Below are 16,669 nucleotides of genomic sequence, written 5' to 3' on the forward strand. Positions count from 1 at the left end.
CCCGGGGAGTCCAGGGAGGTATGGCTTGGGTGGACCCCCCTTTCCCCCCCAACCCTCTGCAGACAAATACATGTTTTTTACAGGGCAAGTAGAAGCATCCTGTCTCTTGGACAAATGGATCTGTTATAAAGAGCCATACCTTTGCCTAGGAATTTTTTTAATGTATAATAATTGCAAACCTGCAAAGTGATTTTGTAAAATGAACCCGAAGTTGCTTTTCCATCTTTTGAAGGATGCCATATTCGCCCAAGGTCTATTGGTGGTGTTTGACTTTTTAAATTCTGCTACTTGTTGCTAACGCTTTTCTGGATTGAGATGGCAGTTTGTGTGGGACCTCATAAACAAAATTGCAGTCAGTTTTTCCCCAATCAGTGTTTGAAACATGGATTCTATGTCCGAACCGGAGGCTTCGGATTATGCTTCTCTTACTTTACTGTCCAAAAGCAGCCAATGAAAATACAACAATCTTTCAGTGTAACAAAAACTTTATTGTGATTAACTAAGCATGCACTAAATCGCAACATGTCCATAATATTGCTTTTACAGCAGGTGCGAGGTCGTGACACAGGAGCGTGTTATTGAATCAGAACAGCTCTGTGCCCTCGACGCACCCGCTTTGCTGTAATTGCACTAATTCGATTTCTCCTAAACGTATGATTTACAGCCGCTTCGCTGTAAGCACACTAATTGCTTAATTTACCCAGTGTCTTATTTTACAACTGAATGTAGTGGGAGTGAGGGGCTTGCGGATGAAACCGCGCTTTCCTTTTTTTTTATTGCGGGTGCCCGATCACGCATGCGTGAGACGCCTGTGAATTTTACAGCGCGACTCTGCTCTGAAGTTTTCCAATGTACACGGCTGAACTTGGTGTTCCTCCTCTGCTCTCTCCCGGGTCTGCAATAAACTGACAAGAGCTCAGCTCTAGAGGTTATAGGCTGCTCCCTCCAAACCTGAACACCAGATAATTTGGCAGCAGAATTTTACCAGGCTTCTGCATTTAGCCTGCTTGGGGTGACTCTCCCCTCTTTTTCCCTTTACTTCTCTGAGTGCTTGCAAGCACATCACTTATTACGCCCATAATGGCTGAGCATTTCCAGGATGAATATGTGGGTTATTACGAGCGTGATGAGCCCTCAGAATAGCAGCTGGAGGAACAACTAGTGGAGGCCATAGATAACTTTATCAGTTAATAAGGCACTGGTTGTAGCATTAAGACCTTTCAGGCGCTATGCGCTGCATGAAATGGGCCAAGAATTACAGGGTCCCATTAACACTCCCATAGTGACGATCTCTAACACTCCTGATCTCTCTTGGCCTCACAAGAAAACTATGAATAAAATAGTCCAAGATGCCCTGGCCGACCATGGATATGGGGTCACTGACCAATCTGGCATGTCTAACGTTTTGACATATACTGAGATGGAACGGGATGTTGCCTCATCGCTATCATAGAATTCAGATGCCTTGCAAGATGAGGTTTCTCCACCTATCGGGAAGCGTACGTTCTAATCCAACTTTGTTGAACCTCAGAACCAACCAGATAAACTCAGTTTTCAAACCAGCGGAAATCATTCACCCGAGATCTTCAGAGGTGGCTGACTATGCTCAGTCACAACTACGCAGAAGCTTCGAAAAGGAAATTAGAACGAAGTTACATATCGAGTGTCCCCGTCTTTCACTGCCTGGTAAAGTTGCAGGTACCCCATAGATCGACTAGAGCATGGCTGTCTTTATGAGAAAATATTTGACAGACCCTAAGAAGGGTACTGACGGCTACTGTCAGGATAAGTTATTAGATCTGTCCGGCCCAAATACCAAGATATTGGAGATGGCGGTTCAATGGAAAGAAACTGCCGCCCCTATTGACCCCGATGTGCTTATGGAATGGGCCTAGCGGGCTGTTTGCTTGTTGGGGTATGCAAATTGAACTATTTCTTATGAGTGTCACCGCTTAATACTCATGCACATAGACCCGAGTTTAGCCCCTTCAGAAGCAGGTCCACTTGCTAATGGACAACTCTTTGGAGACTGTTTTGTGAAGCATCTGGGAACTTTTGTGTCCACATTTTCTACCTGTGATAAGATCTTCCCTTCAAGTTTTTCATACCCCACTTTTTAACAGGTCCAGGCACTAGGGGGCGGGCGTCCGGCCGTGGATTTGGCTAGGCTTCCTTCAGAGGATATTAACCCTGGGGCAAAGGAAGTTACAATAACTCCTCAAATCAAGGAAATTTCTACCCTACTAGACGACAGGGCCGAGGAGGTTTCAACAGGTCCGGTTATCATGAAGGCATATCGGGCACAGCAGACAACTCTTATCCAGGTATCCTGGATAAGAGTTCAGAGGTGGTATTAGGGGGAAGAATTATTTACCATTCCCTTTCCAATTGGCAAAGAATTTCAAACAATCCTTGGGTTCTACATACAGTGCAAGGTTTCCAACTGGAATTTCACGAGACCCCATTCCAGGTAAAGAACCCCCTTCCCTTGTCTTTTTCCCAACAAGAGCGGACATCTTGGAATTATTGCACAAAGAGGAAATCATGAGGACTGCATCTCATCCCAGGGGTTTCATCAGCATGATCTTTCTTGTGCAAAATAAAGGGGGTGGTGACAGATTAGTCCTTAATCTAAAGCAGTTCAGTGCGTGGGTGGTTTTACATCATTTTAAGATGAAGGGCATTCATTTGTTGAGGGGCCTCCTCAGAATTGGGTTGAAAGACGCTTACCTGAAAATTACTATATTCTCCCCTTACAGACGCTTCCCACGGTAGTAATGGTACGAGTTTACTGCCCTTCCCTTCGGACTATCTTCGGCCCATTGGTGGTTTGTGTCTCATTTCATGCAGACGTGTTTCAGATATTCGTGCTCTGGATCTAACGGGTAGAGTGTTTTCACCGCCGGGTGTAATATTCAGCATTTCTAATCATACCAAGACAAATTCATGATGAGTCAGTTACCCGGCATTTCCAGATAGCCTTAATCTGTGCGTAGTGCGCTGCTTAAAGGCCTAGGAAGATTGCACCAGAGAGTTGCGCCAATCCCCCAGCACTCGGGTTCTGATTGCCCTTCAGAAACCTTTCAGCTCTATTAGATCAGCCAACTCGGCGAGGTGGATTAAATAGTTGTTATCAGAGGCTGGGATAGCCACTTCCCTTTTGGGTGCCCACTCTGTTAGGGGGGTCCTCTAAATCCGTTTCCCTGGGGTCCCATTTGTAAGATATTATGGCGACTCCCGGCTGGTCTTCTGAGTCTACATTTAAAGTGTTCTACCATAAACTGATTTTTTTTTTATGTTGCAACTCTTGTTTTGGGTCAGCTTTGAACAAGCATAATCCAAAGCCTCTGGTCCTGACATAGAATACAAAATGTTGCAGATATCACGTCAAAGAATTTAAATTCTATTAAGGATTTCATTCTATTAAGGGCCCGAGGCGAGGATTATCCCACTGCATGCATCTTATTCTATATGCCTTGTTGTTTGCGGTTTATTGCGATACATTAATTCAAATAATTGTTCTTGTAAGATAATGATCACCGTTCTCTATCTTAGGGTATGATATGAACCGATTATATATGGTATTTTGTCAACAGATTTCAATGGTAAGCAAGTTTGAACGCTGCAATTCCCAAGAAGTTCTGGCTGAAGTTAAAGGCCGTCGAAGTTTCTTTACTGTGCAAGAGGGGGTCAGATAGCCTCCTTTAAGTGACAAAAGGTTTTATAGGATGGACTTTGCCAGGATGTGTTTCTGTTTAAAGTTTGGTTGAAAAAAGTTCTGGTTTATTTCTGTTTGGCCTCTCGCAAAGAAAAAGGAAGGTCAGTGGGGGCAATAGATCTTATGGGTCATTAGTGTGCTCATGAGAAATTAAGTTTTTGTTACACTGAAAGATTGTTACATTTTTATTGGCTGCTGTGTTTTGGACAGTAAAGTAAGATAAGCATAATCCTTGCCTCCGTTTATTTAATAGAATTAAAAATTCTCTGATGCAATAGCTATAAAAAAAATATTTGATGGCAGTTAAACATGAACTTTTAGAAGACTAGAAAAATCTGTACGATAATAAATATCCACTATAAAGGGAATATTTTTTCCAGTGTCTCTGACAATGTTACTTTTCTTTTCATTTAAGAAACCACTTTCAGCAGGGGATGGAGTTAATGAAAAGAGATTTTTTCTTCTATGTGAGGGGAAGCTTCAACTGAGTGTAGTGCAAGGTGTTTTCAACGTGTCACTTGTTGAAATGCAACATGGTAAGTATTGCTTATTTTGCTGTACTTTGTATTTATTTATTTGTTGGGGGTGATTATATACAGTGGACCTGTCCTGTAGGGTAACATAAGGAGGAGCCACATATGCTAAGGCATGAGGGGTACAGATGCAAGCACAATACTTACGCAAAGGGGGAAGTAACAGCAAAGTGTGGATTTAATTGGGATGTGTTTAGTGTCTGAGTAGCCCTTCCACATAGTATGCAAATCATTGATGTGGGAGAGGCAAAGACTTCCAAGATGAAGATAGGGTGCAAAACTATATGTGTCACTCCTTATGAAGTGCTGTGTGAAGGAGCAGCATTTGTTTATATAGGAGCATAGGGAATTGTCACTGGTTAGTGGTCCTATGATGGTAAAACTAGCAAGCTGCATGTCGTTCAGCAACTCATTGATACCGAATTGACTCTTTGACTGAGAAAAGGGCAGGACATAGGCTGCAGATATCCAAGGTTTAATGGTGTCCAGACAGTGCCTTATACAAAGGATGTCAACTGCCAGCAGCACTTTGGTGAAGTGTTGGTGGATCAGTGTGTTGTTGGATCAGTTGGACCTGTAAGCGTACCATGTAAAAATTGAATATTCCAAGAACTAGTGATGCCTACAAGTAAAATGGGAATGAGGTTGGAAATGGGTAAGTCCATCTTAATGCATCCCTTTCTGTTGGCTAGGAGAGATAATCAAATTCAGCACTGTTTTAGAGATAACCATATGGGTGACGGGTATTGAGACGTCAAAGCGAACAATCCAGGGAATTATTAGTGAGAACCTAGCCAAGCATCTGGGTTGGCCCAAGTATCAAAGCACTTATGAGCCATCAAAATAATCATTAAGAAAATCATGAAATGGATGTCCTGTAAGACAAGTTGATTCCTATAACATTTGCAGTTATTTAATTGACTACATTAGATAATTTTACTGTGCTGGATTAGATTGAAGTTAACAGTTTCTAAACATAATCTTAGAAAGGTTCAAGAATGTTACTCCCCTCAATGCCCTGACATAGCCATGCGTGTGCAACAAGCTAATTCATTTTGTCATGTGCATTGTTCTTGTGGCTTATATTGTTGTTCTGTTTGGAGCAACACTGTAGTCTATTAAACCTTATATAAGTGAGATTTTTGTGTAATATTCGCTGAGCTGAATTGCTTCAAGTAAATTTGAGCGTCAGGGAAAATGAGGTGGGGGGAAGTGAAGTGATGTACTTATGATCTAACTATGAAGGTAAGTGGAGTAGCCAGGATTTGCATCGAAGTTTCCCCAGGCCAACAATTCAGTGATATGAATACCTTTCACCAGTTTTACACTAAAGAGCAACTCACAGAGCTAAATTAGTACTCTGTGTTCAATAGAGCTGATTTGAGAAAATACACACATCTAATGTTAATCTCATTTGACACTGTAAGAATTTTTCCAGACAAAGGTTATCGTTTAGTTTCAGAAGAGGCAAAGGCGCTAAAGGGAATAAAGAGTTAATGTTGCATCAACACAATTCCCCATTTTTAAATACCACTGGCCCAACCCAGTGTAATAAAACTATTTATTGAAAGTTCCAGTACCAGATGAGGGTAGTTAAATATATTAGCAAAACAAAGAGGTCAAAGGCAATTTATTTGTGTTTATACACCGTACATATCAGATGTTGCTTATTTAACCGAAATCTTCCTTTTATGTCTTTGAAAATCCGCATTATTGCCAAGATTTTGGTTGGATTTAAAACGGGTTCCCTTCCCATGGGCAAATCGGAGGATTCAAACACAAAAGGTGATGGGAGCAATGCTTGCGATAGCATTCCAACCCATCTTTCTTTTCATCACCACGCCGCCTCAGATTAGACCCAGCCATATGAAATCAGTGTTGGTCCTGCTCCAGTAGGAAACGTCCAGCCTGAACCGCAAGCCAGGTCTTCTCTGAACTAGAACACAAGCAACCCACGACTGGTTTAGGCCTGCATTGTTGCCAGATTTAGAGATCTGTCCCAAGCCAGAAGCTGCCCAAGTATAAACCCAAATTGAGTCCAATGCAGACCAGTATCAGCCCAAAAGCCAGACCCAAGATGCATCGCTCAACTATGCCAAAATAGCCTTCAGAAAAAATTTAAGAATAATTCTTAGTTCTGTTCAATATACACATAGTGTGAGGAGGTTAATTGAGCACTTGTGCATTTCCGCAATCATGCCCGAATTCTATTAATAACTGCTCATTTTCAACACCAGTCCCCACTATGGCCATCCAACTTCTGTAACCACAGACTCGATACCTGGCATTCATGAATTAACTCTATAAAAGCAGTTCATAATCCACCTTAATTCTAAGAATCGAAGCGTCAATGCTATTTCTGCAATTTTGCTCCAAATAATATTGAATTGATCATGCAGAATTAACACCACACAGTGATTCACTTATTAATAAACAAGTCTTGAATTAAAGTAATTACAACACAACTTGTTTTACACGGTTTGCATTCTATCTACTTGCCTGAAGACATTCATACAAAAAAAACTATTTAACAATGACAGTATGGGACAACAGTAAAAATAAACCTTGAGGCAGACCATTCAAAAAGCAGTTTTTGTGCAAAACAAGTGTACGTAAATGTGCAGCAACAGTGTGAAAAACTTACAAGACTAGAAGGAGAAGTGTGCTGTCTGACATATGCAACGGTTGCTGCTGTAGGACGAGAGGCCCACACCCTTTCAGCTAAAATGTACTGTAGAGGCCTGAAAACAGACAGTCACTTACTCTGACCAATTCCCTGCTCTCCAGTGCCAAAGTTCTTCACCATGACCACTAACGCTGGCACTAAAAGTTATGAAGGAGTTTGCCATTGCCCTTGTGTTGCAGAGAGCACTAAACCCAAGCCCCCAGTCTTGGCAAGCAGTAGATGGGTTTGTTTGGGGTCCAAATGAATGCAAGGCTGCTGGAGGCAAGAAGATAATTACCCATTTCTCCATAACTTTCGGCAACATCCTCCCTCCACACTGCATTTCAACACTAACACTCCCTCCGCTCTGCTGATACTGTCCTCTCTCCTCTTGCCCCATCCCTCCCTATTCCCCATCATCATTAGCGCTGTCCCACTGTCACACCCCCGCTGACCACAGCAATCTCATAAGGCTGTGCAGCTACTTTACACCTATCACCATCTCGGGGTTTTAAGTATTCATGTTCATTCTCTTAACGTTAGTTCTCCATGATGGCTGTAAAAACCCCAGGGTAATCCATTCCAGCAAAGCAGTCCCTATTACATGTTTTACTTCATGCTACGTTCCCTACGTGTCTTTCCCTTTTCCAGATAATTTGTTTCCACAGTTTTATTTTAATAAAGCATATTACTCTAATGCAGTACACATTGTAGTGCAGTACTAGTTTCTCTCAATGTCTGCCACAGGGTCATTGAGGTGTTCAGACTTAATACAAATCCCATCCTTAGCTTCTCTAAAGAACACACAGGGCTGTGGTGCTATACATGTGAGTTGTAAATGAAAGCACCACTTCATGTGTGCACAATGAGGGCTACAAGGAGTAGGAGTCGCATGTCATCAAAACAGGTAGGCATTGTATGTTAGGAGCACTTAGTCTGAAGAGACACAAAGTCAGGATTTAAAACGTCATGCAGTGGCTGAGTGTGCTAATGACACTTTATTGTTGTCCACAGTAACCACTTTTTAGCAACCTTGGAATAATTCAAGATCGGGGATCAAAACCAAGGTTGTAAATCTATGCCTTTTAGTTTGCACGCTGCTCCTTCATGTCGGTTTATACTTCATCGAGGATTGTGACCTATTACGTTCAAATAACAAAAACATCTCTGTGAAAAAGCAACAACTCACTGAGCGATCTCCATATAATACAATAGAGGCTCGCCTGAACCTGGCTCTAAGATCCAGTGCTCAAGCCGAGACATGAAAATATTTGGCATGTACGTCATCTTAGAATATAATAAGGTGTCTTGACAATTCAAAAAAGTGTATTTTCGGAAGGATTTCATTTTAGCACATCGAATTATACAGAGCATTGAGAGGTATTTATTAAAAGTGAAAGGTTTTAAACATAAACTGAGAAACCATGCTGTCCTTGCCCTGATAACAAATCAGGGATCACGTGTACCCTATATTGAGCATAGGTTCTTAGTGTAGATGGTGCTATTTAAATCGAGCACAAAAAGGTTTTTGTACAGTGCACATCCTGCACTCTTGTGTTTGAAGGCTATCGTATATGATGAGAAACAAAAAGGTTTGAAGGAAAAAAAAAAGTATTTTGCCTAGGTCCCACAATTTGGTCAAGCAGGGAAGCTGGGATTGATCCAAGATTTCCAGTTTTACACTGTGCAATGTGGCCACTAGCTAGGTATCTTTATCCAACATCTCACGTTAACACTTTTCTTACACTTTTTAGGAGGATGAGATTAGAGCATGTGTGACCGGTAGAGTGCATATTTTATTTTTGGCAGTTTTGCATAGCACACACCTTGTTCCAGGACATAGGAGCGAGCGCTTCACAATAGGGGGGACTATGTTACATGTTTTTTTGACTAGACATAAAAACAAATATCTCCAGCATGAGGAATAATCTTATCTTACTGTTACTTAAATTGCTAGGCACATAGGGACTCTCATGCACGCCACAGTAGCAAGCTGCTGGAAAGGCCATACCATTCTAGTGGTGTAGAGTGGAGTCGCGTAGAGCGGGGTACAGTGAAGTGGTGTAGAGTGGACTGGCGTAGAGTGCAGCGGCATAGAATTCAACTGTCTACCATGCAGCATCCTAGAATGCAGTGGTGGTGATTAGAGTGCTGCATAGTAGAGTAGAGTGGTGCAGAGTGGCGTAGCGTGATACAGAGAAGTGTATAGTGCCATAGAGTGCAGTGGCATACAGTGAAGTGGCGCAGAGTGGAGTGCTGTAGAGTAAAGTGGCATAGAGTACAGTAGAGTGTAGTGGCGAAGAATGTAGTAGTGCAGAGTAGAGTGGCGTAGAGTTCAGTGAGGTAGAGTGCAGTATTGCAGAGTATAGTGCTGTAAAGTGCAGTGGCATACATTGCAGTGGTATAGAGTGAAGTACTTCAGAGTGAAGTGGCGTAGAGTTGGAGTGATGCAGAGTAAAGTGACATACAGTGCAGTGGCATAGAGTGCAGTGGCTAAGAATGCAGTAGTGCAGAGTAGAGTGACATACAGTTCAGTGGCGTAAAGTGCAGTTTTGCAAAGTTGATTGGCGTAGAGTGCAGTGTTGTAGAGTGCATTGGCGTAAAGTAGAGTGGCGTAGGATAGAGTGGTGCAGAGTACAGTAGAGTGCAATGGCATAGTGGGTAAATGTGGAGTGGTGTAGAGTGGATGGTTGTAGAGTGCATTGGCATAGAGTGTTGCACTGTGTAGTGGCGTAGAGTGCAGCATCATGGAATTCCGCTGCATATAATGCAGTGGCGTAGATTAGAGTGGTGCATAGTAGAGTGCAGTGGCGTACAGTAGAGGGCATAGAGTGCAGTGGCATAGAATACAGTGGCATAGAGTGCAAAGTAGAGTGGTATGCAGTGCAGTGACATAGAGTGGTTCAGAGGAGAGTGGCATAGAGTGCAGTGGAGTGACGTAGAGTGTAGTGCTGCAGAGTGCAGTAGTGCAGTAGTGCAGAGTGGCAGAGTTCAGTCTTGGAGAATGCAGTGATGCAGAGCATAGTGTCATAGGTGCAGTGGCATAGACTACAGTGGTGCAGAGTACAGTGCAGTGACGTAGAGTGCAGTGGCTTAGAGGAGACTGTGTCAGAGTAGAGTGAAGTGGCATAGAGTGGAGTGGTGAGGAGTAGAGTGAGGTGGCGTATGGTGGAGTGTTGCAGAGTGGGGAAGAGTGGAGTGGCCTCGACTGGAGTGGGGAAGAGTGGAGTGGTGCAGAGTGGAGTGAGGTGGGGTGGAGTGGTGCAGGTTAGAGTGCAGTGGTGTAGAGTAATGGCATAAAGTGGCGTAGAGTGCAGTTGTGCAGAGTAGATTAGAGTGGCTTACAGTGGATTGGCATAGAGTGCAGGGACATAGAGTGGAGTTGGACAGAGTAGAGTGTGTTGGCATAGAGTACAGTGGCATAGGGTGAAGTATTGCAAGGCTGTGTGGTGTGACGTAGAGTGGAGTTGTGCTTCATAGAGTGGAGTGGCCTAGAGTGCAGTGATGAAGAGGGCAGTGGCGCGGTGTAAAGTGGATTGGTGCAGAGTATACAGTGCAGTTGCGTGGAGTGGTGCAGAGTAGAGTGGAGTGGTGTAGAGTAGAATATGCATGGTGTGGTAGCACACTTCAGTTACATACAACACATCTTCAATTGAAATTACCATTACATTTGCAGACATACAGTTTCACTAATAAAAGTATACAGCATATAAACGATAATGTGTAGAAATGTCATCACCTAGTGTATCGGTTTGTTTTGATCATTTATAAATATTTGTTTCCACCACACTACAGAATTACCAAAAGATGTGCTTCCTTTGGGCTTTTCTAAATCTGAAAATCTGCACAGTTCCTTTACAGACATTTCAATTTTGCTGTGTGCTAGAAAAAAAATCACATTGTACAGGCACTCCCCTGGAGCCAGCATGATTGTCACATAAATCCTCTACTTTGAAGTCTGAGAAAGAAAAGTCACACCAAGCTCCCTGAAAGAGAGAGTCTGACATTTGACCTCTGTCTTTGAATGCACGGCAAATGTGACAAGATAAGAACAAAATCTAAAGGCATGTTTACAGAAATCGCGCTCTGGTGGCCGAATACAATAAATGGGGTTTGGACAAGGGAAGGGACGAACTCGAGCTGGAGACCTGAATCTGGGCATACCCATGGCCACTTAGGATGTTACATCAAACGCACAAAAAAGGAAATGGGAGGAATGCTTGCTCTCCATTGGTCTTTGTATGCTAAAATTAATTCAGATTCCTTAGGTGCCTCACACTGTTGAGACCATTTTCTAGGTATTCCTGCATGTTGATTCTAGTTAATTTCACTGCTAGTATGATGAGGTTGTTGCATAGGATGCTCAGCCTAGTTAAAGCAGCTTCCTTGATAACCGCATGCTATCAATATAGGTATGTCACTTGACGCTCACTTCAGACAGCAGTATTAAAACATTCCTATTCAATTTAATAGTTGTTAGCTGGGGTGAATGTTTTCATTGTTCAGCATTCCATCTATCATTTGTTCCTTTAGCTTTTGTCACCCTAAGTGGGAATGGTATGCCCAGATGTGGGTTTGGTGCTCACTGAGCCTCTGGATTTAAGCTAGCCTGGCTGATGAGGGATGGTGCCCCGAAACTGGTCCCAGGATGCTTCTTTCGAGTCCAGGGAGGACTTGGCTAGCCAGGTCTGGCTGGACTATTCCCATGAGGAACAGGGTAAAGGTTGATTTGCATATGGCTGGGTCCAATCTGGGGTGGCGTGGTGAGCAAAAGAACGATGGATTAAACCCAGATCTTTGTGACTGGGGTGAGTGTTTGCATTGTTTAGCATTCAGTCTATTATTTGTTCATTTTGCATATGTCTTTTTTACAGCATTCAAACTAGATTGTGACAGCCACTTTTGACACAGTTTCCCTACACAAGAGGTATGCCCTGTCATAGGAAAGTATGTGTTATACCTGAGGTCTAGTCTGTTTGCTAGTGGACCTGTAGCTTTACACAGCAAACTGTAAATACGCATAATACTATCTGTGGGCCACAGCTATGTGTGCCAATGAGGTATTGCAGAACTACTGACCCACAATATTGTGTTTTTTAGATACTTGCCTGTTCAGCAGGTGGAGATCTAATGTTGGTCACTAGGCCCATGATTTCTTTTTATTCAACAGGCAGAACTGTGACTATAAACTGTGCAGAGCTTCAAAAATCAACAATCTGCCACTAAACCTAAGGACAGGCCTATTTGGTCATGCAATCTCCAGCCTTCAGTGCCAGTTGCAAAACACTGTGCCTATGATAGGGTGGAGGAGGGGTTTTAGGTCTTAATTGCAGGCAGCTGTGTCCTTTTGGGAAAGACTAATTGTGGACCACGCCAAAAATGTACAGTGGGCTTAGAGACAACCCATTGCTTGCAATTGGTTGGCCTTCATTGTCACTCTCATTTGCTTGATTGTTTATTCAATGGCTTTCCATCCTCTTCTTTTGTTTGTCCCACCCCTGAAGCATAGCTTTATTACCATCCTTTTTTTTGGATGACTAGTATCCTTCCAATATTCATCAAGAACCTGCTTTTTTTTTTCTTGAAGCACTCCATGAGAGTGCAAGTGTTGTCTTGCACTCTCTCTTGCGTGACTCTCCCCATATAACTACCCATGCACGTTCTGTGTTGCTGCATCCTCCCTCATTTTCATTCAGTACTCCGTCCTACCCCGTCTATTGCTTCCTCCAACCCTTTTTCTTTTTTACTTCCAGAATAAATATATGTTGCTACACCTACGCACTCCCCATTCCTTCCCTCTACCTGCTCCCCCGCTAAAACATGTGTTACTCACCCTACCCTCGTGTTCTGCTGCTGGGACACTTAATCTTCAAAAATGCAGTTTTGCACAGGTGAAAACATTTTTGTTTATTTATAGCTTTAAGTGGTGTCTTCCATATTGGAATGACAAACAAAAATTTGTAAAATGGCTCCTGCGTCATTGTGTAGGTGCATATGCATTTGCATATATCATCATCATGCACGCACACACCTGTAGAGTGCCACATCCACCGGCAACATTATGGCACGCACACACTCATGCATGCTTTCCTATCATCACATTATTCTATTATTTTGTTTTTGACCCATTGCAGCACCGCATCTGCAAAAAGCATTGGGAAAGCCAATAGGTCATAAAGATATTACATTTTGGGTTTGCCAATACTTGTTCTACCCCAGAGGTCATTTACCGGGTGGCAAGGCCATCTCCATCAGAACCCATATTTCTATCTAGACCTTTTTTGTTGCTCGCCGTGTTATCTCTCTTGCTGTCTAGGTAAGGCCTTGTTATAGGGGCGGTGCAAGGCCACTTTATCTTCGTTCGTATCTCTACTGGATCAGCTGGGATTTTATAAATCTATGCTGGTGTCCTTTATCTAAAAGGATTAAATCAGTCCTTTCCTCTGACTCCTTTTGAGGTGCTCTTAAGAGATCTTAATGTAATACTTACATTTTCTGAGTCATTGCATTTTTTTTATCAGGCACTGACCGCTAAAGAGCTATGTTGTGCATTTTCTGACCATTTGGTTTGCCAACAGTAATGTTCTCCTTCTCTTGTCTCGCAGCCTTCTACTTTCACTTTATTGCCTCCTAAGTTTCCTTTCATGGAAGAGAAGATTCCATTGGGTAGACCCTAGAAGGTCACCATGCTTTTATGTAGACAGGGCTGAGCTGTGCATGTTAACAACCTGTTGTTTGCAGGGGGAAAAAGACAAAGCCATTTAGTAGTGCACCATTTCCCTTTGGGTTGTGCTTTGTATCCAGATCTATTATGCTGTAATAAAGAAGGACTCGCTTAAGAGCATTAATGCTCATTTTACTAGAGAGAAAGTCAGTTGTTTAGCTGTGGCCAAAGTGATTCAATTTTCATACATTTATTGTGCTGGATCTTCGACTTCTGTACATGTATCCACCAAGGGTTATTGTTCTTTCAAGCTAAAGGTCAAGCTTGTTTTGCCAAATTTAGTTCTTCAGGGTTTCTTGGCATGATGCTCTCTTCTCTTCTTTGGGACCCCCATCTTAAATAGGTACTTGTAGCAGTTCCATTTAAAGATAAGAAAATCTGTTGGAATAAGTGTTTGTCAGAAGAACATACTTATTTTTAGTAACGCTCTGTCTGGTGGATACTTTATCTTTCCACGTATTCTTCATTTCCCTTCCTCTAAAACTGAGATCCAGTATGCGAATGATAAGATGTCCCATTTTGATTGTATGGTGAATATTTTTTCTAGCTGGATTTGGTGGTACATTGCTCTATATTGCAAAAGCGTGGAAAAAGAGAATTCATCTGGCTTCAAAGTATGAAATGGCACCTTGTATGGGTCTGTGTCACCATACTGGTGGAGGAATCCATCTATGGGTGGAGTCACATAAAGGCTCCATATCACCATTAGGGAGCTACTGCTGAGGGATAAAGTTTCAAACTGAGTTGGGGCCCGAAGAACATTTAAAGTTGAGGAATCTGAGGAATTATAGAGTATCTACCAGACACATCCTTACCAAAAGAAAGTAACTTATTCTCCCCAAACTACTATGACGCCAGAAAAAATATATATTAAAATGAAAATATGTATTGTATGTAAATTTAATAAGCATGGAATGATTTCGATAGTCTGGCTACTGCCTTTGTCTTTTGTCATGCCATGGGTCATTTTTTATGGTCACTATCACGTGAGTTTGATCCTTTTGAAATTGATCCTTTTATGCTTTCTAACTTGTGTTTTTGTGTCTTGTAGGTTCTTCATGGATTGTCCTCACAACTGACAGCGAGGGGTTTGTCCCATTAACTTTCAGATCTGCCCAGGAGATTATAATACGAGATGCAAGTGTCCGCTCTAAAGTCACAGTTCACAGTTCGGAAAAGAACTCTGACACGAGCATCTATTCGGAACCTGTGACATAAGTTACCTATGTTAAAAGGCCATGCTATCACTGTGTTGAAAAGACCATGCTTTCACTCGAAGAGTCTATCCAGTGTGAGCTGCAGACCGATTCATTTTGTGTTTGTGTTGCAATAAGGCAAATGTTAATTGTATTTAGAATTCAGTATGTTGGAGCTCTGTGCTCTGTGTGCAATAAAACCAAGTACTGGACCTCCAGTTTTACACAAGGTTTCTAACAGGGTATAAGAAAAACCTTTTGGTTTTTACACTAGGATTTCCTACAGGGTATATGAAAAACCTTTTGGTGACTGTCTAAATGTTAGTCATTAGTTCTTTTTAGAGTGTCAAACTTGTTTTATCTACTGCTGTTTTTTGTTTTTAAAACTGAAAACTTGTATTTATGCACAACTTGGTCATCAGTGCTGGAAATGATTTTACATCTTGCAAAAACTGTGGCCAAAATGTTTCTTGCAGTGTGAAGTGACATAGATGATCCTTTGCATTGAATAGTTGAATGATAGTATGGATTGTGGTTACATTGAAACACATCCATTCTCAGTGTGTCATTTAGAATTGTCCAGAAACAAGTGGGGAAATAGGATGGTTTTACGGCAACTGTGACAGAAGCTGAATGCAGAAAATGGTACCGTAAAAATTATTTCCATACCAATGGTATGTACAGCAAAGCCTTGTTTCAGCTGGCTGTAAGTGGCTGATGTTTATTGAATGTAGGCTGCGAATCAGCTGTGCGGTGCTATAGGTAACACATACTTGTAACTTGCAAGAGACTGTTCAGAGGAAAGGCACTATGACCTACTACAATTCAAATATTAGTATGGATTACGCTTGTAGCCCTCCATGGCACAGTAGAACTCTTATTTTTAATAAAAGGTCAACAATATAGCATTTATGTTAATCAGGAGGTGAAAGAGTGTTGGGATTTCTCAATCTGCCTCCTGCCGCAGATCTCTGTTGCCAGATATGCGGATTGATTTAATGAAAGTTTTTATACCATTATATTGTTTGAGAATTTGCTAGAAAAATGTATTTTGAGCTATAATTCTAAAAGAGCAAACTTACTGGCACCAGTATGAGATGGAAATGTATTGTTACAATACAATGTAGTTGTTCTGATCATATTGTAACTTAATTATGAAGGAAGATTTTAAAAACTGTGCAAAACAGGAAATCTCAAGACTGTGGACGGAGATATCGAGAAACTGTTAATAATTTATCTTAATTGTGTTCACTCTTTCAAATAAAGGCGCATTTGTAGGCGTACGCTCTTTAATGTGAATTATTTTAACGTGCTACAATATTACAAGTATTGATCTCTGATATGATAGAGTGGATGGACTCTGGTTCTTTGCAGTGCACCGCAGTACATCTTATTAAGTATTTTGTTAATATGCTTATTTGCATTTCTTCTGTAACTCAGAGAATCTTAGGGAATGGCCATCTTTGTTGTTATACCTACTCATCTGTAATTCTGGTTTACAATATGTGTTTGCTAGTTGCTTCCTTTTTTTTAACGGAGTAATAATGACTAATGAGTTAGCCTTTTTCAAAATAACAGTTTGCATAATTGCATCAGATTACATTGCATTGGTGTCTTATAAAATATGAAGTGGCTCACACCTAGTTTTCCTTTATTTGAAAGAGCTAATTACTGCTCAGTGATTTTAGGATTTATCAATCCATGCTTTTGGATTCACATACGTTATTAAGATTAATATTACACGTGTGTCCCATCATATCATCTGTTCATCTTAATATCTATGTTTAAAGTTTATTATGATCGAATATAGAAACGACCTACCAGACCAATTCT

At 41.6% G+C, this 16,669-nt stretch overlaps 1 protein-coding gene across 2 annotated transcripts in view; it reads left to right on the top strand.

Annotated features, from left to right (window-relative positions):
* The window catches only part of LOC146816708 (WD repeat and coiled-coil-containing protein-like), a 75,450-nt gene extending 59,331 nt beyond the window's left edge, over window positions 1–16,119 (top strand). For both annotated transcript variants that reach the window (XM_085610599.1, XM_085610600.1), the window contains exons 3-4: window positions 4,134–4,254; window positions 14,692–16,119. In XM_085610599.1, coding sequence (XP_085466725.1) covers window positions 4,134–4,254; window positions 14,692–14,858 — 288 coding nt within the window. In that variant the 3' untranslated portion in view covers window positions 14,859–16,119. The remainder of the gene's footprint in view (window positions 1–4,133; window positions 4,255–14,691) is intronic.
* Window positions 16,120–16,669: the final 550 nt, after the last annotated feature.

The sequence above is a fragment of the Triturus cristatus genome, chromosome 6, assembly GCF_964204655.1.
Source record: "Triturus cristatus chromosome 6, aTriCri1.1, whole genome shotgun sequence".
NCBI classification, from domain to species: Eukaryota; Metazoa; Chordata; class Amphibia; order Caudata; family Salamandridae; genus Triturus; species Triturus cristatus.